We start from the raw sequence: 26,480 nt of genomic DNA on the forward strand, positions 1-26,480 counted from the left end.
AACTAACGTTTGCGACATACCGAGAGAGTTGAACTGTAAAGGTCAAAATAAAAGAACAGTTATACATTAAAACTAGGGATTAGTATTTTAGCTCTAATTTGGGTAACCTCTGGACTTGCTAAATCTTGAAATACATCTTCAAGCATGTGCCCCTCTCTACATTTCGAACTCCAAATAGTACAAGCGTTATATTCCGTTTAGCCCCGATAACGCTTTGCATGCATGGATAGTAAAACAGACACTGCTTCTAAAAACGGGTGATGAAAACGGCAAGCTGTGGCTGTGGAGAGTGCTGCAGCAAGGCAGTTGAGAACACAGGAAAAGACAACACATAATTAAAGAAAAGGTAAAACATGTAAAAAGTAGGTAAAACGCCTGGCAAAGGTAAAAAATAGTATTCACTTAAAACTATGGAAACAGTCAAATAAGAAAAATATAAAAACTATTAAAAGAAAGCAACACGACAAGGGGTCAAGAGCGACAAGCAGATACACCCTTTCCCATCACCCAACCACTATGCCCTTTCCCACCACCCAACCCCTCCCACTCACGGTCTGCAGAATGAGCACCCCACGCCCTCTTGGATTTCTGCACTCTCCCATTTCTTCATACAAGAAGAAGCCATGTAGGGTCTGAAGTCGTAACGAAGTTTTTGTAGCACAAACTATCAAATGTGTCCAAACTAGGTAATGGCGAGCCAGTTCCACTGGTTTGTATAGGAATTCATCATATTTCTTAAGGGCTTGCTGGGTGGCGAGAGACAGCATTAATGACTGCGCTTCATACCATGCACTAAGTCGTGAAGCACTCCGATATGTATTTGATCTCAGAGTGGCCTTCCGAATACATGGTTAAAAGGATGTCATTTGTAGGTTGGCCTACATGAGACATCCTGGGTGAGGTGGGAGCAGTGTGAACTATGAGGCAGAAGCATGGTGCTCTTAATGTTGCTACGGACTATCTTGAAGTGTAACGAAGAGAATGAGAAGAGACGTGGTCGTACATTCAGGAACTTACTAATTTAAAGGTGGACAGTATAAAATAAAGATCCTTCTATTTATGTGATCAGATGGTCCCCCCATGGTACGTGGAGTCAATTCAGTTGTATTAATAGACAAAACCATTGGAGTTAGCTAAACCACAAAGGCAGTGCTATATTTAATCACACAGATGTGACAGTGGCTTCACAGTGTTTCTACTACGCTGATCCTCTTAGAAATGCAACATAGATTAAGCCAAACAATTCGCTCTGGAAGACTGAAGACCATAGGTAGGGTCAATAGAGCCAGGTCAAGGACAAGGTCAGATGGTGGGTTCAGAGCAGCCAGACTACGACAGGTGACCCACTATTGCCTGATATTCATGGTGGCCGAAGTCATTGCAAATATACATGTGTTCAATGTTGAACACAGAAACTGATCATCATGCATGAAAGTGATTACTCTGAAGGCTGAAAACACTTGTCTCGTCCGGGTCTCTTCCTTCAGTGAAACCAAAACAAGCATTTGCAATGAAATATGTCTCACATTTATGAGAGTTAGAGCTATTGGCAATGCAATAGTTTAAACTCTCGCAAATGCGAGACCTATTGCAAAGGAAATATTTGTTTACTATTGCTGATGCGGGATGTTCACATTCAAGGAGGCCAGCCGTGTCTAAACAAAGGGGCATGAACGACATTATAGTGAAACCGTGGCATGGGGAGCTTTGACAAAAAAAACATCTGTTTGTCAAGTTCACAGATTTTGTTTTGTAAAAGCGCTCATACCTTACTTTCACTTTAATAGCGGCAGCGCACCTTTCTTTAGCCGCGGCTTGTCTAAAGAAAGGGGTGTGGCCTCCATGAATATGAAAGGACACATGGGCGCTAGTAAACAAACAAAGAAAAAAACAACAACAAGTAAGTGTGGCCGCTATACTTAAAGCGGACCGAGCTGCTAAAAAAAGAAAAAAAGAAACGCGGCCGCTATAGTTAAAGCAGGCCGCTATTAGTAAATAAGATAAAAGCGGGTGGCGTGCTGCGACGTAGTGGGTGGAAAAGAGGAATAGAGGCAAATCAGTAAACAACATAGTGCTCACAGTCAAGCTAAAGCAAACCGTGTAACAAGACAAGTAAATGGTCCAGTCATTATGGAAGGTAACAAATGCAGACAAGACGTACCAAGGAGGGAATAAGAAGCCTAATAACGACTCGGAAGCCTGCGTTTACGAAGGACAATGACACAAGCCAATTAAAAATGTGGGTGGGGCTTCAAAGCCACTCTCGAATACTGCATCCCTTGAAGCAGCGCGTGCGCTGCCCAGCCTCGACTTAAACATGTAATGAAATACCTGGAATAAACTTCTTTCCATAAGCTATATACTCGAATATAAAAAATTACCACTGTGCATTCACATCTAAAACGGTCTGCGTGAAACATCGATGCTTTTTTTCATAAGTCTACTCAAAAACGTGCATTGGAATTTTACTATTGAATTAATAGCACATCCATGGAAAAACTGACCCAGTCTTGGAAATCTTTCAGTTGGATTCAAGAATCACTGTTTTGACATTTTTTAGAGGGCTGCCACGAAATTCTAGGCTGCTTGTGGGATGCACAGCTTAGTAAAAAAAAAAAAAAAAAGATTTGGCAAAGTGAATGGGTTTTACCTATGCGAGGTCTAGTGGTTTGGCCATTTCTTTTAAAATGTTGAACAGCAGCGCGGGCTGCTGTGCTACACAGTTGAAAGTTAAAAAAAATGTAAAAAAAGATACAATATGGCCAGACCAGATCATAGTTTTTTTCTTATTTAAGCTACACACATACAAACAAGTTAAAATTGCTAATTTTCCTATACTTAATAAGCAGTTTATACTCTTGTACAAATGGCCATGGAGTGTCAAACTGTAGCTAGCTGGAACACTGAGCATGGAGAGGCCGTGGCGTTATGGTCAGAGTTGCTGACTTTGGAGCTCTGGGACAAGGTTCGAGCCTCAGCCCAGCTCAACATCCTGTGATTCTGGGTAAATCAATTAACCTCCTTGAGCCTGAAAAATGGATTTGTCCTTGTGCAATGTAACTGGCACTCATGTAAAGCACGCCAAGTCCTTTCAGTGAAATTCGCACTATATAAAAAACAAGCAATGATGGAGATAGGCAGGAAGAAACTAGCAACAGGGTGGGGAGGGGCATGCAGTGACGGAAGCTAGGTGGTGGGAGGGACAGGCCAGCAACGAACGGGGAAAGGGTATGTGGGAAAGGGGCATGCAATGACGGAAGTAAGGTGGTGGTAGGGACAGACACAAACAAACAGAATGACTTCCGCATACAGACACGGACGCCACAGATGGCGGAGATACTGGTTCTGCCTGAACAATGACATGAAACTAGTGTTCTTTTGTCTACTGGTACTTACCAGTATATTAGTCGCAAATTATTGTCGGTGTTTTTTCTACATATTTCCCAGCAGCCAGGACGGAAGTACAACCGGCGGAGAGCACAGTCATAATTAAAGTGCATAACGTTGCAAAGTTGGCCCGATTGGAGCCCTGATGAAGTCTTGGGCAGATTGCCCTGACGAAACACGTGTTAGCTGGGCGTTGTGATTAAAGAAAACGTGAGGAAAAACATCAATCAAGACTACATGTGCAACGATTCACTGTTTACTTTGGTTCCATGTGTAAAGAATAACGATATTTAGGTTATACTAAGACGACGTGTGCACAGATCCCCTTTTTTATCAGTTTTTTGTGGATTTAGGTCCCTACTGGAGGTGTTGGGTTTCTCCTCTCTTCCGTAGCACCGTCACATAAGGTAGAAGAAATAATACACGTGACACACTGCGGGCGCCACTCTTGATTGACCACCCAAAAACAAGCCCCTTCCTTTGTTTACAAATACACAGAATGAAAATGCTCGAAAGTAAAAATTAAATAAAGTAAGTTACAAGTGGAAGGACACTGGCAGTCGGAAGTAGTACTTGGTCCAAGCTCCATAGGAAGGACAAAGATGTAAAGCTGAGTGGGAAACTGGAGGCAGGAGGAGGCACTGACCAACAGGAAGAAAGGAAACTAGAGTGGTGTGGGAGCCAACCAATTGTAAGTAAAGGTAATGTGCGTGCTAAGCCGCTTTTAAGATTTGTTTTGTTACGAGAGATTTTGCAAGCACTGCGCAAGCAACATGCAGGCAAAACCTAAAAGGAACCTAAGGCGGCGACAAGGACATTTCTCACTGCAGACTAAGTCTTTCCTGAGCAGTTTTGTCACACATAGCAGAAACCATATAGCAAGTGCATAAATGTCATACACCAAAAATATCAAAGCCTTATTCACCTGCAGGGAAGTCTCACCTGGCAGATGCCTGTAGATACATCCGTGTGAGAACAACAGGAGTAAACCCATAAACCACGTTGGGATGGGTGTGGAGTTTAGAAAGTAACAGTTCCCAACAGGTAACAATATTTAGACAATTAATAAATGTATGCAGTCAGCATTACATGAACAAGAAACAAGGAGGCTCATATGATTTAAAGGGTTGTTATTCACCATTTCGGGAAAAGATGTATCACATGAAATTACAGTATGTTGTTGCACTGTGCAGAGAGAATCATGTGACAACCGAGTGCACTTGGTGATAAGGTGATATATAGAATGAGTGACAAGTGGAGAAAACAAGTGCTGGGTATGTACACCGTGAGTGGCGCAAAAGTGACAAAAAATTATACAGAATTGGCTCTACAGGATTAAGTTATAATCACTTACAACATGGTACAGATAATTTTTCAAGAGCCAACAACGTTAATTGCGCCATAAAATTGCGCTGCGATGTTGACGGCGTTTCGATCCCTGTAAGTCGGGATCGTCATCAGGACAGGGTTGTCAATTTCAAACAGTGTGCTGGTTAGCAATATAGGAGGATTCTAACACTGGCAAGGGCAGCAGCATCATCGTCTGCAAGGGGTCCTGTAGCCGGAGGAAACTGCGGCTGGGCGGCGTCTAATTGAATCTAGACGGCAGGCGGTGTTGGGAATCCAAACGTCCGGGAGGCTCGCAAGTAGTCTACTGTGAGGAAATTATACCTCAAATGCAACGACTGGAATGGGACAAAGAGTCACGGCCATAGGAGACAGGTGGAAAACGGGCTTGGAAGTACAGACACAAGAACGCAGAACAAATTAATTCAATAATATCAACAGAAACCAGGCAAGAAGAGAACCAATCTGTCTTAACTATATAAAGACAGGGAAATCAAGTAACCAGGGCAAGATATGGTCTATTAGTACCTAGATCACAAACAACAGAATTCAGAAAAGAAACTGAAGAGGCAGAAGAGTTGCAATGTTAAGACTCAGGCAAGCACCCACTTAAGGGATTTGGAAGAACACAAGATTCATTCGAGTACAAAACAAAACTGCCAACACTGGCTCGTTCAGCTCCCTGCAGGCTATCCTGCCAGAAAATCCTACAAAACAATTATAATTCACACAGGTTTGTTGAAAGATTGGCAGACTCATCCCACATCAGGAAACCCAACCGTAGGGAATAATCCTCTGAAGCAGCTACTTCATTCACATTCAATCAATCAATCAATCAAAGCATTTATATAGCGCGCTACTCACCCGGAGGGTCTCAAGGCGCTAGGGGAGGGGGTCCGCTACTGCTCGAACAGCCAGGTCTTGAGCTGCTTCCTGAAGGCGAGGTTGTCCTGGGTCAGGCGGAGGTGGGCCGGGAGGGAGTTCCAAGTCTTGGCGGCGAGGTAGGAGAAGGACCTTCCTCCTGTGGTGGCTCTTCGGATGCGGGGGACGGCGGGGAGGGCGTGTCCGGTCGATCGGAGCTGGCGTTTGGGAGCGTAGGAATTGAGGCGGCTGTTGAGGTATCCTGGGCCTTGGTTGTGTAGGGCTTTGTGTGCGTGGGTGAGGAGACGGAAGGTGATTCTCTTGTTGACCGGGAGCCAGTGCAGGTCTCTCAGGTGTCCGGAGATGTGGTTGCGGCGGGGGATGTCCAGGATGAGTCGTGCTGAGGCGTTCTGGATCCGCTGGAGTCTCTTCTGGAGTTTGGCGGTGGTTCCGGCGTAGAGGGAGTTGCCGTAGTCCAGACGGCTGGTGACGAGGGCCTGGGTGACCGTCTTCCTGGTCTCGGTGGGGATCCACCGGAAGATCTTCTGTAGCATGCGCAGGATGTTGAAGCACAACGAGGAGACAGCGTTGACTTGTCTGGTCATGGAGAGGGAGGAGTCAAGGATGAAGCCCAGGTTGCGTGCGTGGTCTGATGGTTTGGGTGCGCTGCCTAAGGCGGGGGGCCACCAGGAGTCGTCCCATGCGGAGGGTGAAGATCCCAGGATGAGGACTTCCGTCTTGTCCGAGTTCAGTTTCAGGCGGCTGTTCTTCATCCATTCACGCTAGCCTCAGGCCTCAGGCCAAGAGATTGCTGGACGCCTCCTTCACACGGAGATCCACTGACAGGCAAACTCACAACTGCAGGCATCAGTCTACTTTTGTGACCCTTAAGAGCCACGAAGCATGGGAGCTAGCGGTTCTCTTGGCCACAAAAAAAAAATTAAAAAAAGCAAGAGGCCCAGTGGATAAGTACAGTCACACAGAAGGCTGACCCAAGACAACCACCCTTCTGTGAAGTGGAGGTCTTCAACAATTTAAGCCATGCCTCCCTTGCGCCCCGCCTTGTGGTAAATAATTCAGTTGGCCCTCTCCCACACACCAGACATAGTTACATACAATGTGAGCTAGGGGAAATAAGGTAAAGGGCTAAGCAATGTGAACAGACTGCTACTCGATCGCACTTTTTAGTTTATCACAATAAAAACATGTTATTTAAAACATCCCAAGTGTGGCAAATGTTTAAGGTGACAATGGAAGGGGGTATTTTGAAAGGAAAAGAAGAAAAAAAAGTTGTAAATCATATTCCATGTTGATTCGTGCGCCAAAAAGCTGAGGTTCACTTTTAATGTTCTCTCATTACATACACTAAAATGTTCCGTTTTATCTTTTAAAACACTTCTGACATGTAAATTGGCAAAATGACCTTCCTTTTCAGAGATACTTCTGAAGGGCACTGAGAAAGTTTCAATTCTTCTGGCCCCTAGACACAACTTTAAGTCCCTCAAAGAATAGTAATGTAGCTATTGCGCCTTGTATTGTACTGTGAATTTATATACATTGCTTATTACCCTGAAGAGGCGTTGAAGCCTTGGCAGACTGGTAGCACGCTACTCCATGAAGCCTCAAATTAGTTTTTCATGCTATTTGTAAGTATTTCAGTTTGCCCTATATTAAGTTACACTATTAGAGAATGCCTGACTAATTATTGCATGGTGTTTATGGTCTAAATGAAGTTATTCATGCTGGGTCATTTAAACTAGAGCGAGGATTCAGTAAGGTTTAGCTAGTAAAGTTGATAAATATGGACAGAGGAGTTATGGACAGGCACAGATTCAGATTAAAAGGTGTAGGAATAGGTATTTTCTAATTCATATGGATTGGTCATTATTTCGTTTGTGACTTCATGCGGCCAGCACAAGTACTACAGGAATTAGCAGAACGAGGAGAAATGGACAGAGTCGAGTTAGTTCAATTTGGTATTTATTTTTAATTCTTAGAGATGAATTCATTTACTAATCGTTGTCGGAGTTTCCATGGTACTGTACTTTGCATTGCTATTTTTTTTGTCTGAGAGCTGTCCATAGGAGCAACTATAGAAGCTAGTTATGAGTTTTACCCGGGAGCAAATATCCCTCAGCAGGTAGCTATGGTCTATGTCCAGAAGCAAATACTCCCCGGCAGACTGCGCCCAAGAGCAGCTAATATGCACCAGGCAGCTATTTGACGCACAAAGCAGCAACTATTTCCTAGAATATCCTCAGTGGTGGATGAAAGGAGAACCGGGCTCTTTCCAGGAATAAACAGGCAATGCCCTTAAACAGTCATCCTTCACCTGGATGCCGCTGCTGTACACGCCTAGGTTCCAGATTAAATAGGGGCACACAATTAGCAATCACATGGCCAGGATCCAATCGGAGCCCTGCATGTTATAGACTGGTCGACTAATCTAGTACCAAAGTTCAGCTCTAATGCACAGTTGGTCAAGTGGATCCCCCTATTGTCTATGAACATCTAACTGACTTACGGGGGACAATGGAAAAAGCAGGGAGTTGTACAGAAGGTATTTCAAATTATAACAAAGTTTTTGTTGGTGTTTTTTTTAAACTACTTTTATTCTGCCTCAGTGCAGTCAACTTATTTTTTTGGGTGAAAAAGGAGTTTGAGGCAGAGGCCGGCAGGAAACCGAGGATAGAGAGAAAGTGAGAACGGAGAGACATTGTGCATGGAGAGAAAAAGGAAAAAGAGGAGACGGAAATGGAGTTAAAGGAAACAAAGGAAGAAATGGCGAGAAAGCAAAGAAAAATGTGAAAGCAGCGTACGTGAGAAAGAGGCGAGGGCTGAGATAAAAACAAAATGAGGGAAATGGATGTGATGAAGAGGAGGAGAGAGAAAAGGTAGGAGATAGCAGAAAGAAAGGGAGAACATAACAGCATTACAGAGTAGTGTCTGGTGCTTGCCTAGATTGCCACTGGGTGGGGATCAAGGAAGAATCAAAAGCACAATGACGATTCCAATATAAAACCACAACATCAAGGCTTTCAAAAACAGTTATACATAGCAACTGTCTTTTAGGTTAATGCGCTAATAACATGAATAAATAAACTTCTGAACTGCATGCACTCAAGCCCGTTTTTGAGGAACAAAACTTATCAGCTGACCCTGGTATAAGAGGAAACAGCCATCCTTAAGGAAGCCCAGCCAGGAAAGAAAGGCCAGGTGCTGTGCCCTATGCAGGTAGTCCACTGAAGGGGCGAGTTGGAGGGGTCCCAAAGGAAATGGATGGGAAACCCCAACAGCACTAGAAGAAGAACTCGAAGTGGTTCGGGACAGGAAGAATATGTAAAGAGGGTCGGGAACGAGAGAGAGAGAGAGAGAGAGAGAACAGGGTGGAAGGAGAGCGTGGAGAGGAAAAGAAACAAAGAAGGAGGAGAGTAAGCAGGGGAGAAAGGAGGAGAGTAAGCAGGGGAGAAAGGAGGAGAGTAAGCAGGGGAGAATGGAGGAGACTAAGATGACGAGAGAAAAGGGGGTCACATTGTATAGAGCTGGCAAGTCACTGCAGAAGCAAATCCTCTTTGCTTGTGTCGTACACAGCAGCCCGAGACCTTGCTCTCTGTGCAGTGAGGTTACACACAGCAGAGACCTCATTCCCTGTGAAGTTACACAGTGAAAAGTGCTCTCTGGCAGTTCCCCCCCTTGCATATGAGTCGGCAACTGCAGCGGGCTGCATCCTTGAGGAGTGAAGTCACTTACAACAGAGGTCTCCCTATCTGCGTAGGCACACACTACAGACAGCCGCTTCCCCGCACAGTGAAGCCACCTCCCTATGAAAGTAAGTCGATCCGAGGCACCACAGAGGGTTACAAACGTTCACGCTGCTAAACTCCGGAAATACAATCTCTTTGACAAACACACAGCTGGGCTCTTTCGTATAAAAGCTGAAGTGGTCACCCGAGCGTACACGAGAGTTTCTCATTATTATACTATACAGTGTAGCCCCGGCGCTCATTTATACTCACAGTTTTCGCAGCTTCTCTGATCTGAGAGATAAGGCTCTTTTTCTCCATGACCCAGAAAGGCACAGACTGCCAGCAGAGCCTGAGGGACGCAGGGTTACCACAGGGCACGCAGTTTCTAATATGCCAGCGCATCATCTACACTAGGGCGCCACATTTAGCACGCAAATAGCACTTCTCGGACCAACCTCTAAAGAGACCGGCAGCACCAAAGGCATTCTGGGATTACATGCGTCTCTCGGCATTTCAAACGCAAACGCGACCTCCAGTCCTCGATGGTGTTCGCGACTGCAGGAAGTATCCCAGAGTCTGCAGCAGCCAGGCGTGCCTCGGCAATCACTGTGAGCCTCCGTTTGGAAAATCGATTTCCGTAAGATTGGGACACGGGAGGGTGATTTCATATTATTTGCATAATGTATTCATTTCGGAAGGCTCCTCGAATACGTTTTCCATGAAAACGAGTTATTTTAGTGGTTAGAGGGCACCGGTGGTAATTTGCGCTAAAGGCCAGGCAGTTAGGTAGTACAGTGGGTCGTGCGAATATGACTCAGCCTGTCACATTTCGAGCACAATTTGCTTAATACATCTTATATGAGAGCACTGGATACCAGGGCATGAAGAGGAGAAGACCACCTCAATGAACAGGCATTGGAAATGCAATAGGTCTCGCATTTGCTTAAGTTAGAGCTATTGGGGTTGTAAATGACAATGTCTTTTATCCATGTGTTATGGAGTGTATGTTGTGTGTAGTGAAGTTCCCAGTCTCAGATTTACTTGTAGAGGTGCGCAGTGTTTGAAATAATTATATTCCCCGCAGAGTTCTTTATTGGTTCTTCCAACAAAAGTGTGTTACTGACTGAATGGCAGTGCTGTGTCTGTGTGCTGCTGACTGTGGCAGCGCCGCATGCTGTTGGTTCAGTGGTAGTGCTGTGTGCTGCTGACTCAGCAGCAGTGTTTCTTCTGTAGCAGTGTTGTGTGCATGTTGGTTCAGTGGCAGCACTGTGTGCTGTTAGTTCTTTGGCAGCGCTGCATGCATGTTGCTTCTGTGGCAGGGCTGTGTTGTGCTGTTAGTTCTGTGGCAGCGCTGCATGCATGTTGCTTCTGTGGCAGGGCTGTGTTGTGCTGTTGGTTCAGTGGCAGCGCTGCGGGCTGTTGGTTCAGTGGCAGCGCTGCGGGCTGTTGGTTCAGTGGCAGCGCTGCGGGCTGTTGGTTCAGTGGCAGCGCTGCGGTCTGGTGGTTCCGTGGCAGTGCTGCATGCTGTTGGTTTAACCCCTTGCATGCTGCCGCGATTCTGAGCCTGTGCGGCAAAATCGCAGGTGGGCATGTTTATGACGGCCCCCAGCAACACACGAGCGCCGTAGTGCATGACGGATGGGGGCCGTCATGCAAGGGGTTAACGGATGTACTGTGTGCTGCTGCCTTGATGCTGCACAGTGTGCTGGTAGTTCTGTGGCAGCGCTACGTGCTGTTAGTTCTGTGGCAGTGCTGTGTGCGGTTTCTTCCATGGCAGTGCTGTGTGCTGTTAGTTTTGTGGCAGCGCTGCATGCTGTTGGTTCCGTGGCAGTGCTGCGTGCTGTTAAAAACTTCACAGAGCTGTACTGTTGTTGGTATGGAAGTGCATTTTCAGAAACACGCAGCTCCATGTTACCCGAGAAGGCTGAACCATGATGTGTATTGTGCTAGCGTGATCATTCATATACTAGAAAGGACCCCACGTCCCTGTGCCGCTTAGTGTTACGATTGGATGTTGCTCCCACTTATCCTGCTGGATGAAAGTCTGCAGATTCAACACTACCTTCAGTAAGAACTTTCCATTGGTGTTACTTGTGCTCCCCTGGACCCCAGTCTCGGTGCAGGTCGAGGAGCTTCAAGTTCACATCTCCACTAAAGTAGCATTTATGTTCTAGTACCTGGTATCTGTGGGTGATACTTCTCCTGCTGGTACTATGCTCTTGTAACTGATGTAACTTTTAACGCAACAATCCTAAATGTATAGCGCTCGGATACCCTCTTGGGTCAAGATCGTGCTATATAAAACTTTATAAATAAATAAATACAAGCTTGTAGCGATGTGGGCTATTAGAGGGTTATTACCTCCTACTGTGGCATTTCATGCAGAGCAATTTGTAACTAGCGGGTGTGCGACTCCTGTCACAGTGTAGCTAATAATTGCTCTGACTATTTAAAAACAAACTGGTCTCTAGTGCTTAAATAATAGGTTCCATTATTACTAAACATATGTCACCTTTTATCATTTAGACGGTGCCAAAGAATAATACGTACTAAAATTTAAATGTAGAACGTGTGAGTTGCACAGGATTTCCTGCAGATTACAAACAACACTTAGCCACTCTCTCGCTGACTGAAACATGTGCCCTCCAGTGCTTTGTCAATTCCTTTTCAAGGGACCTCGCTCAGGCAACCAGCACCATCCTACCAGAAGGTTTTATGCCTTGTTCACCATAGATTACAAGGTGCAAATGTTGCGCAAAAACACAACTACTGGCAAAGTGCAGCGAACAGAGCCGGCGCTAGGCATGGGCAGCTCCCCAGGGCCCCGCGCCTACTCGGAGCCGTGGGGCCTCACATCTTTAAAGATTCCAGAGTATTGAGTCCCTTGGGACCCCCTAAGAGTTTAAATGTTTTCTTTGTTTTATCAATCTCCCCATCTGGCCCTCTGTGGGCCTAATGGATGCATCTGCCTGTTGATGACAGCTGTTAGACAGTTAATTAAAGTGCCCTTTCCTGTAAGGGGTGCCCTGCCCCTGTCTGAATGAAAGGTAGAATATCCTGCAGGGCGCAGAGCAATAGATAGAATGGCAGGCATCACAATGGAAACTGCCCACCTAGGATAAGTGGAAAGGGAGCAGAGAGGCGAATGAAAGGGGTAAAACAAACAATAAAGTGGGGGTGCAGATAGGTGTGAGTATGGAAGCGAGACAAGAGTTACACACAGAGGAGCAGAATCAGCATGTAAAAGTAGATGGAGCAAGGCTTAAGTGTGCTGGGTCACTCAAGTCTTAGACCCAGTAGTAAATTAATATGGACATTGAAAAGGGGCCCTATATTGATGTCCTTAACTTTACCAGCAAAAACATTGATCAGTGTCTGCGCAATGAATTAAAGTTCTAAAAAGCTGGTGATGAGATGGCCCGCACTTAATTTTCACCCCCACCTTGAGTGAAAAAAACAATCTTAACTCTGCAGCAGAGCCACCCTTTGCTGCCTTTAATGAAACTTCAACTAAACTTTTTATAGTTCTTTCAAAGTCTCATCATGTCTGAACTTGAGCATTTTCAATATTATATTCAAGGAAGCTGTAGATGTTGCTTATTCAACTTATGAAACTGATAGAGCGAGCTTTAGAAAATATTTTATTCTGGCTCGTGATGACATACTCTCATAATTTGAAATAATATATTAATGAGTGTTTGCATGATTTGTTTAATTAACCCAACCTAGATTACGTTTGCACCACACATATACACGATACACGCGGGAAACTAATTATATGTGCTCTTGTTGCATTTTCAAGTCTGTTTTTGTAACACATTATTAATATTGTCCTGTTTGTTATGTCTGTCCTATTGTCTTTGTCACTATTAATATGCAGCTGATCATTCATGGCATGTGCTTTTATATGTGCTTATATGTATGTCCTATGTTGTGTTTGTCTGTCTGTGTATCATTTAATCATCTTTTTATTCTTTCAGAAACATAAAGCTGGACTACATGAAGAATGGTAGTTATTATATGTGTTGCTTTATTTGTTTGCTTCTGCTAGTTGTCATTTATTAATGGGTTAATTACTAGCAGGGAAAGGGTGGGTAACAGAAGGGTTTGTTTTATCTGAATTAATTATTCTTTTGTGTTTGTTTAAATAATAGTTTTCTGAAAAAGTGACGCAAGCTGAAAGTGGCGCAGTGACGCAAGCAAAAAGTGGCGCAGAAAATTGACGCCTTCTAAAAGAGGCCTGCTGATGCTAAGCCACCTGTTGGAATGTGAAAAATAGTTAGCTCAGCTTATTTTAGGGTATAAGAATAGGCTTTAGCTGCAAACTTTTGGCTTACGCTCTTGATTCCAGAAGGACGTGTTCTGCTGTCCGATAAATACACGTAAGGAAAGGTGACTTTTAAAAGACTTTGTTTCCAGGTGATGAGGGTAGAGACAGGGAGTTAGTTAGGTTTTGGAAATGCTCCTTTTCACTTATTTCTGCTAATGAATAATATTATCTTGAATTAAGCTCTCTTTATAAAATGCTGAATAAAACTTATATGACTTTTTCTAATGCTTGCTTAATAAAGTTCCAAACCTAAGTTTTCTTAAATATGTTTTAATGAACTTTTTAAAATGACAAGCTGGTCTTGCTTATTATAGATAGTGTATTGCTAAAAGTTATACAACATATAGTATCCATTCACCTCACTCACTATGTTTATGGGCCTGGTATTGATTGGTAAGTGTGATAGTGGATTGAGTCATCATTTATAAAGAATTTTAGTTTCTGGGCTCCATCAATTTGGTAGCATCAGACGGTTTATATGTTGTTTTTGACATGCATGTTACATGTATGTTACATATATGTTGGTATAGTCATAGGACTGATGTTTAACAAATGTTAAGTTTTTGATTTTGTCAGATTGTTATATGTAGTCTTAAGGAATTTTTCCAGTAGTGTGAAAAATTCCTGGTATGCCATGGCAAGAGTAGTGTAGCTAGAAAAGTTACACAGTGCATTTGTTCTGTTTCAAAATTGTGGTATAGCATATATCACGTGTTGTGGGCGTACAACACAAGTTTAGGGACCTTAGATTGCATGGTTGAATGTATAGTGAGGATTGCCTATGAAATTGTAGCATTAAGCAGAGGGACCTGGTGAGCCTGTTTTAAAACTTTCTGTGAAGAGAGTAGTAGATATATCCAAGCTGGTGTGAAGGGTAAGGGTTGTTTTGTCTTCCAAGGTTAGAGTCCTAGGAAGAAAAATAAGCGTTGATTTCTCTTCCACGGTTAGAGTCCTGAGGAAGGAAATAAGCGTTGTCTATTCTTATCAACGCTTGACGTTTTCTGTGGTTGGTTCAAGTCCTGCCAAGAATTTGTGTGTGTATGATTAGGGTTTTCCTTGTTTGAAAGTGTGTGAATGTTTTGTAAAACTGAAGGGTAGGGTAAGAATTACTCTATTAGCAATTGAAAATATTCTGTGAGAATAGCGTCGTCTATTCCACACTAAGGATACTTGAATGAATGTTTAAAACTATCTCTTTGTAAGAGAAGCAGACAAATGGTTTGTTTTCAATGTTGTTATTAATTGCGTTTTTATAAAATGATTGGAAACGTTTTTTGAGCCTTAGAGTAAAGACAATGCTGTTTTAGGGTGTTATATAGTGATTTGCGCCATTTAAATACATTTAGAAACATTGTGCGCTGTTTAAATCCATTTAAAAGTGCCCCGATCGAAAATTGTAAGGGAGGGGCTGTTTTAGGAGTAAAAGCGTGTGGGGAGAGAGCCTGCAGCTGCAGCCTGCTGCATACGTCAGAGCCCGCCGCGCTCTGATTGGTTGATGTGCCTGGACAGAGAAAAGCAGCGCACTCATTGGTTGAAGCGCGATTAATGTTTAAAATACTGTTTATTTTACAAATAGTTCTTTCTGTTCTGATTTTTATTTTTCCCTTCCTCTTGTAAATTGCGTTTTGTTAGGAAATACTGGCTTGATTAAGTGAGCGTAGTGTTGTGAGCTTGTCTCAGTAGCCAGATTCTCAATCAATTGCCAGCTTTACTGCTCGCTCTGTGTTTACATTTATTTAAACGACTGATAGATCGCTTCGTTCCTCACATTTTACACTGTTGACTGTTTGACTGTTGACTGTGCCGAGCACCGAGTATTTTGTGAAGGAGGGTGGCTGTGGGAGCGAGTGGGAGAGCTGTCACCTGCAGCGGCTGTCTAAGTCAGCCGCCGCGCTCCCATTGGTGCAATAGCCGTTGCGTCATAGCCCCGCTGCGCTCTGATTGGTGAAGGCGCCTGAGGCATCTTAGTAAAGCAGCGCTTTTCCTCGCTACATCCGTGCTGTTGTTGGACTGGAGGCGTGTCACAGCTGATGCGTGTGACGAGTGTTGCGCGCTCAAAAGGCCCCGTTTTGGTTTCTTTCCTAGATGCGCTATTGTTTTAAAATGAAGCGTGTTACAGCTAAATTGTGTAACGAGCGTTGCGCGCTGAATCGCAATAACAGGGACTGTTTAGAGCGCGAGGGGAGAAGGAAAGACTGTAGGGCAGTATATGTCCCTGCAAAGCTGTACTGTGATTGAAGGAGGCATTTACTGACGCGATATGATTGGTTGAAGTGATAGTAGCGTCATAGTTAGGTCACGCTGTAATTGGCTGGAGCTTCAAGATAACGCATACTGCCTATCAAGTTGTTTACAAAGAATAAATGTCCCCGTTATAAATCTTAATTTTAAAGTGTCCCCGATATGGCTATTTCTTTCATTACAACTGCGCTATGCATTTTGTAAGGGAGGGGCTGTTTGCCGAGTGAGGAGCGAGTGGGAGAAGATAAAGGCTGCAGCGTCTGTGTACATCACAGCCGCCGCCGCGCTGTCATTGGTGGAGACGCCGTCGCGTCATTTACAGAGCTGCGCTCTGATTGGGCGAAAATCCGTCTTGTTGTAAAATATCGAAGGATCCGCGCTCTGATTGGGCGAGGTCGGGAATAATATTGGTATTGTTCCTTGTCCTGGCGTGTGTATTCCCCTGAGTGTTGCGCGCATTGGGAGGAGCGCGTGTGAAAAGAAACTGACTGTGTGGTCAGAGAGACGGGAGACGCCCTTCGTTTTGACGTGATAGAGCAGGGTCGCGCACCCATTGGCTGGTGATGCGCATCCCTGATTGGTTCCCCGCGTAGGTTGGTCGCGCACCCATTGGCTGTTGACGCGCAGCGTCACACAAGGGCCGCGACCTCATTGGTGGAGGCTTCGTGAGCCTCGAGGTTGTTTCAAAGGGGAATTTCTTGAATAAACATTATATTTGTGCCTGGTGCTTGCTGATTTTCAATAATAAGGAACAGGCTTGGTTTCCACATCAGTGCTATTGGCTGGTGACAATGTAGTGTCAATGTTATTAGGCCGCGATTGGATTGGTTGAGGCTCTGGCGGGCATTCTGATTGGCTGAGCACTGTGCAGCCATACACTGATTAGCTGAAACACTAGTGCTGATGCACATTATTTACTTTTTGCTGAGCATTTAGTTTTCCCACTTATTAATGCCCAAAACTTCATTTTTATTATTAATTATTTCAGACATTTGCTAATAATTAGTGAATAATACATCAACAGATACCCTGATTAGGACAATAGCAGCAAAGGTGATTAAAGCAAGGACATTAATTATTAAATTAGTACAAAATTAGGTAAAATAATTGCTTAGAGTTGCAAATAAAGTTATAGTATTTACAGCACTGTACATTAGAAAAACAAGCACATTTAGACTTACTTTTTACAGGTATATGTTGCAGAAGGTGTGTAAGTAAAAAAATAAGTACATTTAAAACACATGTGATTATATGTTGGTATTTATTGTTGTAAATAAATATTTTGCGTTGTTATTGTTTTTGCAAATGCATGTTTTTCTTTCCAGGTTTATTAAAATTAGTGATATAGGTAAATTAGGAGTTATATTAAATTGATCAGGTTATAAAGTTATACTTCACCTGACCTTGTTAAATTAATTAATGAATTGATCAGTAAACGCTATTAGGCCAATTAAGTGAACGTAATTACTTATTGTAATTATTGAAATTAATTATTAAAAGGTAAGTATTTTAAATTATGGATAGTCATTATTTGAAGAAGAAAACATTTTTCTGCTATCAGAAAATGGAAAATATATTCAAACAGGTTAAAAGGGTTGTTGCTTCATGCGAGAGCAAATTAATGAATACACAGGTGAGTAATGAAGTAATTAGTAAGCATAATAAAAATACAGGTGCTACCCCAAAAGAAATAATTTTTAATGAAAATCCAATTTCTGAATTAGCAAATGTAAATAATGAACCTGACAGAGAAGAATTAATTGATCATTGTAAAAATGATGTTGTAAATACAGATCAGGATAGAAATTCAAGCAAACGCCCAGAGCAGATTAATGGAGTCCCAGTCCAGACCCTTTCTCAAGGTGTCACAACAGGTAGGTATGATGAAATGCCTAGTACTTCTGAAATTAATATTCCTGATCATGTAAGTTCTACAAGTGATTTAATGGAGCAGTTAACGTCAGACATGGAAGCAGTGACAGTTCCTGTGACAATTGAACCTGTTCCCCAAGTACTTAGAAAAGATGAAACTAGTCCCACAGCTTTAACGGTCCCAATTCAAAAGTTTGCTGAAAAACTTTATTTTAATGTACCTGAAAATAAGTTAGTAATGATTCCAACTCAGCAAGAGAGAGTGATGACTCTAGTTTCACCTAGTGAAAACACTGACATTGACCTGACACAGCCTGGTGAGTATAAATTACTGGATAATGCAATCAGTACAGATTAAAAAGATTGCAGGATGATGAGGACATGGAAGGCTTGAACAATACAGGTAGGTTTGCCTCTGCCCATATAAAAGATTTAATTTGGGCTTTGAGAAAAAGGGGTAGTCTGAATAAATGGAAAACAAAATGGACAAAGAAAAAAGAGAAGGAAAAAGCGACCTTAGCTTTTGTAGGAGAGTGTAAAAATTCACAGATGCAGAATAAGATAAATGACCAGCAACAGTTACTGAATGAACAGCTACAAATTCAGCGACAGGTGGTGATTGAGCAGAATGAGATATCTCAGCCGCCATTTTTAAATTATGTTAATGAGCAGAAATACAATACAGATCCAGGATTCAGTGGAGACAAGGAAAACAGACCTGATCCAGTTAAAATTGCAAACAAGCAGGGAAACTCATTTCCTAATGTTCCGCAGTGCAAGATTAGGCCAGAAACAATTCCTGTTATTGAAACATTGATTAAGCAGGGTGTCCTAAAAGAAAATCGAGAACAGTTTTTGTGATTCACCAGATATGGGAATTAGAAAGCCGGATGAAACGTACAAAATAGTACAGGACCTGAGAAAGGTTAATGAGATAGTTATCCCTTGTTGTCCTATTGTGCCTAAACCAGTAGAGATCCTTTGTCAGATACCACATGATACTGAGTGGTATTGGGTTCTAATGCACCCAGAAAGTCAAATAATTTTTGCTTTCAGGTTCCAAGAGAGAATTCCCAAACAGGTAACTATTATGATTCAGACAATGGAATACCCTAAGACGCAAAAAAAGGTAAGAATGCTCCTAGGCATGGTTGGATACTGTTGCCAATGGATTAATGGTTTCTCAGTAATTATGAGGCCATTGCAAAGTCTGACAAAAGCAGATATAAAAGGCCCAATTGTCCTGACAGAAATTAAAGAAATTAAACTTGAGGCCTTTGAGCAATTTAAAAAGAGTTTGAGTGAAGCTCCTGTTCAGGGCATGCCAGACTTCAACAAAGAATGTGAGCTTCTAGACCAAATAGCAGAGATAAAATGTGCGGGAGAGAAAAATGATCATGTCTTAAAAGGCGATGAGCACGCAGGTATCATTGTTAAATTTAGTGCTCAGGAGTGGGTTGCAATCAAAGGGGAAAAATTCAATGAACATGTTTCATGCATCCTCATTCTAATCTTTGCAATTCAGACATGGCAAGAGTTAAAACAATTACAAGATGAGGCACATGATGAGGAGAAAAATACATGGTTCAAAGAAGGTTTCAGACAGCAAGAGGAGGATGAAATTTGGTTTTACAGAGATGACAGACCTATTATGCCCAATTGCATGATTGCTGACATGGCACAGATGTACCATGGTCGAGGTCCTTTAGCAAGAGACATAATGATTCAACTGTTCAGGCAAACATGTGTGACATGTCAGAAAAACACATGTCAGAAAAACAATCCAGATCAAAAGACAATTGAGAATTTGGGAACCATAGGCCGGGAGGGTGGTTCATTTGCAAAAATTCAAATAGATTTCTTTGAAATGCCCCAACATAACAAACTGAGATATGTCCTAGTCATCATTTGTTTACTTTCAAAGTGGTTAGAAGCTTTTCCAACAAGAAAGAATGATACAGTTTCTCTATTCCATCAGTTTGGAACAGATATGAAAAAGGAGCAAGCTCATGATTTATTGCCAAGAGACTTGCTCAGAACAAAGGTTCATCGGAGGAGAAACTGTCTAGTACCCAGGTGGCAGAAAGCAAGTCAGGTGACAACAGATACTGGATGGATGCATATCAGTAATACCCTTTGTGTATCTGAACCTGATAACACTGATGAAGACAGTGAAGACACTACAACTGATTCAGACTCTGAAAAAGAAATTCCTGAAGAAAATCCAGATCTTGAAGATCGACAAGGTGGTCGACATCTGGATGATGATGTCAAAAATCCAGATCTTGAAGATCGACAAGATGGTCGACATCTGGATGATGATGTCAATGCGAATGAAACATTGAATGAAGAAGATCTAGAGATTGTGATTCTAGATTCAGAAAATGATGAAAATCTGCTAGAAGAATGTCAAGCAGAAAGAGAAGCAGAAAATTCTGAGCAAGAAAATAATCAAGTCCAGGAGAGTATTGAAAAGCAGAAGAGTAGCTCTGTGTGTGGGAACAAGAATCCTGAAACTGGGAAGCTAAAGGTGATCCCTGAAGAAGAGGAAGAATTACCAAGTACCAGCTGTAAGGATGATGTTCCTATCGGAGTGAAGCTGCCGAGTAAAGAAGTTCCTTGGTACAGATTTAAAGTCTCAGAAAATGATACAGATGGGAGTGATGAAGAGTCTGAGATAAGAAAATTCAGAAAAAGGGCTTGGAAAGCTGAATGTAAAGAAAGCAAATCTAAGTAGAAACTCTTGAGAAAAGGTGATGTCTGGCCTAAAGATTTAAAGTTCAAATATGAAGTGTCAAGTCAGAAGAGTGATCCAGACAAAAAAGAGCAAGCTGAAGAGAAGATTGAAATGATTGCCAGGAAAAGCAAAAGACCATTGAGATCAAATGTAAAATACAAGTCTCCAGAATGGGACTACATAACTATCTCTCCAATAGTTGAAGAGCGCAGTAGCAGTCAGGTGGTCTTGAAAGAAAATGGTGACAATGACTAAGTTTAGTTTTCTTTAAGTTAAGGTTTATTTTTGGCATAAGGCTGAAGACATTGTGTTAGTTTTCTTTAAGTTGAGGTTTATTTTTGGCATAAGGCTGAAGAAATTTTGTTAGGGTGACACAAGGTCGAAGAAATTGTGTTAGCTGGAAACACTTTTATGTAAGACGCAAGGTCGAAGAAAACATGTTTTAGAATTTTGAAAAAAAAAAAAAGAGGGGGTATATACTATGTACTCATTTTTCAAAAAATTTCAAAAATTTACTTTTTGTTTTTTTTGTTTTGTTTTATACTACTCAGATTGATATTTGTTTTGTTGGTGCAATTCAAAATGTAGATACGCAATTTAAAACTTAGTTACCTAAATTCATTGGGGGTTGGGGATTCAAAGGTGGAAAGGATCCAACTTAGCTGAATAAAGAAAGGGTAAAGGATACAGAATTAGTAAGATTTAAGACTCAATATTAATTATGAGATAGATGAAATTAGAGCTTAAATACTAATCCAGAGTAAGCCTGAAACATGTTCAATAGATAAAAGTTTTAATTAAAATTTTTGGGTGTTGTTTGGTGATTTTGAAATCACCAGATGAGGGAGTTGATAGAGCGAGCTTTAGAAAATATTTTATTCTGGCTCGTGATGACATACTCTCATAATTTGAAATAATATATTAATGAGTGTTTGCATGATTTGTTTAATTAACCCAACCTAGATTAAGTTTGCACCACACATATACACGCGGGAAACTAATTATATGTGCTCTTGTTGCATTTTCAAGTCTGTTTTTGTAACACATTATTAATATTGTCCTGTTTGTTATGTCTGTCCTATTGTCTTTGTCACTATTAATATGCAGCTGATCATTCATGGCATGTGCTTTTATATGTGCTTATATGTATGTCCTATGTTGTGTTTGTCTGTCTGTGTATCATTTAATCATCTTTTTATTCTTTCAGAAACATAAAGCTGGACTACATGAAGAATGGTAGTTATTATATGTGTTGCTTTATTTGTTTGCTTCTGCTAGTTGTCATTTATTAATGGGTTAATTACTAGCAGGGAAAGGGTGGGTAACAGAAGGGTTTGTTTTACCTGAATTAATTATTCTTTTGTGTTTGTTTAAATAATAGTTTTCTGAAAAAGTGACGCAAGCTGAAAGTGGCGCAGTGACGCAAGCAAAAAGTGGCGCAGAAAATTGACGCCTTCTAAAAGAGGCCTGCTGATGCTAAGCCACAGGAGAAAGTTATTTTGAAAAAAAAAAAGATGACAAGCCTACAAACTTTTATTATGAAATCTTTGAAAAAAGGAACTGCTAAAGTCAACTCTGTGGAGTGGGTTTGGAGGTGCCATGGAAAGCTCGGAACGGTCAGGCTCAAGGCTGAAAGGAAGAGACGTGACAAGATTTTGTATTGCTTGAACATTTTTGCTACAAAATGTAGCAGATTAAGGAACTGTCGCCAGGATTCTGTGCATGTGTAAAGCCTGGTCTCGTGGTGGAAGATGTCACAGTTTACTGTGGCGTGAGGTGATTCATTCAGCCAATGGAGAGCCAGAATTCTGCTGTTGGAATGTGAAAAATAGTTAGCTCAGCTTATTTTAGGGTATAAGAATAGGCTTTAGCTGCAAACTTTTGGCTTATGCTCTTGATTCCAGAAGGACGTGTTCTGCTGTCCGATGAATACACGTAAGGAAAGGTGACTTTTAAAAGACTTTGTTTCCAGGTGATGAGGGTAGAGACAGGGAGTTAGTTAGGTTTTGGAAATGCTACTTTTCACTTATTTCTGCTAATGAATAATATTATCTTGAATTAAGCTCTCTTTATAAAATGCAGAATAAAACTTATATGACGTTTTCTAATGCTTGCTTAATAAAGTTCCAACCCTAAGTTTTCTTAAATATGTTTTAATAAACTTTTTAAAATGACAAGCTGGTCTTGTTTATTATAGATAGTTTATTGCTAAAAGTTATACAACATATAGTATCCATTCACCTCACTCACTATGTTTATGGGCCTGGTATTGATTGGTAAGTGTGATAGTGGATCGAGTCATCATTTATAAAGAATTTTAGTTTCTGGGCTCCATCACAACTAATAACCACTGACAAAGCCAATAGTCCTAGCATGTTGTAGGTGTAATGTTACTTGTAATATTTATCTGGAGGCGTGAATGAAGCAGCAAAATACCTGTGAAGAAGGAGCGTAGTACTGGTGAAAGTAAACATGCAAACTGGCTGTTAGTGTGGGTGTTTATACTTTTTGCCTTTCAAAGCTGTTCAAAGTAGCTTCTTTTTGTGCCCGTCGATACTTTGCACAATGCTCTAGTGCCCTCAGGCACCAGCTGCCACTGGTAAAAGGACTGGGGAGAGTGGGACGGTGGAAGGGTAGAGATGAATGTAAAGGAGGAGAACAAGCAAAACAAGATAAGAGACTGGGGAGAAAAGAGGCGAAGATCAGCACATGGAGAGGAGAGGTAAATGTTATATGGTCAGATTCAGCAAAGGAGGGTGGAGTTGGGCGAGATATGACACTTTTTTTTTAACACTTTATTATTGACTGCAAAGTGGACATGGTTAATCACAAGGTCATGAAACATAGTACAGTTCTTTTCAACTATACCCCTCCCTATTCTGCAGAACAAATAAAAACATATTGTCTCATGTGCAATACAGTGTATCTTGTCAGAAGTTAATCATTACTTCGTGGTCATGACCCAGCATATCATTTGAGGAGTGTTTTCGGTACAATTCAAATATCAGTGCATTAACGTGCATTGTTTACAATTAAACAAGAACTCCTATAAACCTTTTACCCAAGCCAACCCTAACCCACCCCATCCTGGTCTTTCCATTCCCGGCATTTCCACTACCCGTGGGGAATCTCGGGCAGTTCTCAAACTATAGGGTGCATGAAACAAAAGGAAATCGCCTGTGTCAGCAGGAAGGGTCGTTAACTCAAAAGCACCTGGGGAATCATGCACATCCCTGGGACCCAGCGACCTGTGCTGGGACTAAGTCGAGTGTTTCTAGTCCGATCAGCATGGCTTCCCATTCCAGTGCTATAGGTTGTTTTCGTAGCCCTCTCTCTTCCTCCCTCTGAAGGGCCGCTCCCTCCGCCCGACCCCATTGCACTAAATCCCCCTGCCACGCGGTCACTGCAGGGGATCTAGGAGACTTCCATCTCATCGTTATGACCCTAATGGCCAAAATGAGTGCCAGATCTAGGAACTTCAGCTTAACGTTTTGCTTACCTGATCGTCGCCGTAGTCCGGTAAGGCAGGGCAGAACCTCGGTAGGGACCGGCAGTTGTGTCACAGTCATGAGGGCTTGGCAGACCTCAGCCCAGTATCCCCGTAGTCGGGGGCAAGACCACATCATATGGAAAAAATCCACGTCATCCCCCCTCACTGCGAGGGCAACAATGACGGGAGTCCAGAAACATACGATGTGTTTTCTTGCGGGTGAGAAATGATCTATGGAGCACCATCGCTTGAAAAAATTTAAGTCTGACATAACGTGACACTCTTTTGGGGTGTTCTAGTATGGTCTTCCATGCTTTGTCCGTGATTTCAGTGTCTGAGTCCTCTGCCCAAAGTAATCTAAGGGTCAAGAGCGGGATCGCTGCGTGCGCTCGTATCCCTGTATACAACTAATGCACCAGTTGGCCTCCCGGTCCCATGGAATATAAAAGATGTACTAGTTCATGCTGTGTGGGTTTGGTTCGTTGTGGTGCCCAAGTGGACCTGATATAGTGTGTCACCAGGGCATGTAACAAATATAGGCGTGGTGGAGCTCCAGTGATCTGCATAAAGGTTTTGTGGTCCAGTAGGGCATCATCCCCAAAAAAGGATCCCACTTCCTCCACCCAACTGTCCGTCCATCCTTGTAGTCTAGTTCATGTGAGTCTACCTTGCGGCGTGGGGATGCCTAATAAAGGAATATTCGCCGCATAGGGTGGTATCGCCGACGAATAGGAAAGGGCTTTCCTCCAACAATGTAAGGCAGTTTTTAGCAAGGGTGATAATCCGGGGGGGATCCGGGTCTGGGCAACAATAAAGAATGGAGTTCTCCGCGATCAAGTCTCTCCGGTGTGAAGCCGATCTCATGCAAATTCCTACCGGCAGTCCATTAGGAAAGCCATTGGACCTGACCAGCATAGTAGTATCCAAGAAAATCAGGGACCCCTAGCCCGCCTGCCATCGTCCCCAGCTGGAGTTTCCGAAGGCTGATCCCCAGATAAGAGTGATCAAGATGGTGTTGAGTGTATTAAAAATAGATTGAGGGAGATTCACCGGTAAATTCACAAAGTAATATAGAAGGCAAGGGAGCATAACTATTTTTGAAATGGCAAGTCTACCCATCACTGATAAAGGCAAGGAGGTCCAGAACCCTACACTACTTCGGAGCCTCGTTATTGCACTTTGGATGTTACCATCAATCTGATCCTCTGGTGTCCTATACACTTGTATACCGAGGTACTTAAAGATAGTGGGGGCAACAGGCATACAGTATGTGCCACATCGTATGTGAGTTAAATGCGGTGTCTCTCAGAAGAAAAAACTGATCGACTTTACAGGGTTTATCGCTAGGCCTGACAATTTCTCAAACGTGTCAAATATGGCAGGTATCGGGTTGTTATCTGCTGTCAGATCGCGGAGATATAAGAGAATGTCATCCGCGTATTTAGACATAAGGTGCTGTGTTCCGTCAATAGGGATGCCCAGGGGATCTGCTGTTCTCCGGAGGGCTATGGTCAAGGGTTCAAGGGCAAGCACAAACAACAAAGGGGATAAGGGGCAGCCCTGTCTCGTACCTCTGTGTACCGCTTAGCGTTCTGAGATATATCGGCCAGTTCGAGCCCTGGCTGTAGGAGATGTATACAGTAGGCGGACCCACTTAAGAAAGTTATCCGGGAACCCAAATCGTTTCAAAGACTCAAACATAAATTCCCAGAATAGGTAGTCAAATGCTTGTTTAAGGTCAAGCGCTATACAGCCCGCGCGGGGGAGCTCGCATGAAGTAGCTGCCATTATCGAGTGCAATCTATGAGTGTTCAGAGATGTGCTGGGATTTGGAAGGAATCCGCACTGATCTTGGTGAATAAGTGTGGGGAGGTGTGATTGTATACGGTTTGCAAGGGCCTTACTTAGAATCTTGTATTCGGTGGAGAGCAAGGAGAGAGGTCTATAGTTGGTCATTTCTAGCACGTCTCGTCCCGTCTTGGGTATGGAGGTAACTAACGCCTGCATGGTGGATTCAGACAGGTGGCCACTGTCAAATGCCACCCTGTACACCGTTTCCAATACCGGCACTAGGAGTTCCGAGTAGGTTAGGTAAAACTCCACAGGAAGACCGTCCATGCCAGGCTCTTAATCGCTGCCCGTATCTCGTGTTGGGTAATGGGGCCATCAATATCTTTCTTTGTACCTTCCGACAGTACCGGAAATGGGAGGTCCCGTAGGAACTCATCAATACTTGCACTGTCTATTGGTACAGAGGGTGTATAGAGTACCTGAAGATGGTCGCAAAATGCTGTATTTATTTCCGCTTGTGTATTGACTATGATGCCTATCTGGTTAGGAATGCTGGTTACGTTCAGCGGATAAGGTTGATCCCTCAACAGTCAGGAAAGCAGTGTGCCAGATCTGTCAGCTTCGGTGTGTTTCCGTTGAAGGTATTCCCTATAATCTATTGCCCTGAGCGTCTCCGAC

The 26,480-nt window shown here is 42.7% G+C and overlaps 2 protein-coding genes across 3 annotated transcripts in view; one reads left to right on the top strand and one right to left on the bottom strand.

Moving 5' to 3' along the window:
- LOC147661143 (chondroitin sulfate N-acetylgalactosaminyltransferase 2-like) overlaps positions 1–26,480 on the bottom strand; it is a 199,739-nt gene that overhangs the window by 18,325 nt on the left and 154,934 nt on the right. Inside the window, exon 1 of one of the 2 annotated variants that reach the window (XM_086951285.1) lies at positions 9,612–9,734. The exons of the other annotated variant lie outside the window; for it this stretch is intronic. The gene's annotated coding sequence lies outside the window, so the exon portion shown is untranslated. Of the gene's footprint in view, positions 1–9,611; positions 9,735–26,480 lie in introns of those variants that run through there. 2 annotated transcript variants of the gene reach the window in all.
- Positions 16,429–20,970, top strand: LOC147661145 (uncharacterized). Its single transcript, XM_086951283.1, has 2 exons — positions 16,429–20,781; positions 20,836–20,970. The coding sequence occupies exon 1, from the start codon at positions 18,656–18,658 to the stop codon at positions 20,519–20,521; it is 1,866 nt and encodes a 621-aa protein (XP_086807409.1). The 5' UTR covers positions 16,429–18,655; the 3' UTR covers positions 20,522–20,781; positions 20,836–20,970.

This window comes from Lissotriton vulgaris, unplaced genomic scaffold (assembly GCF_964263255.1).
Source record: "Lissotriton vulgaris unplaced genomic scaffold, aLisVul1.2 SCAFFOLD_1713, whole genome shotgun sequence".
NCBI lineage: Eukaryota > Metazoa > Chordata > Amphibia > Caudata > Salamandridae > Lissotriton > Lissotriton vulgaris.

Excerpts from the sequence above, each read along its gene's own strand:
- LOC147661145 (XM_086951283.1), top strand. The coding sequence starts at position 18,656 with ATGGGAATTAGAAAGCCGGATGAAACGTACAAAATAGTACAGGACCTG.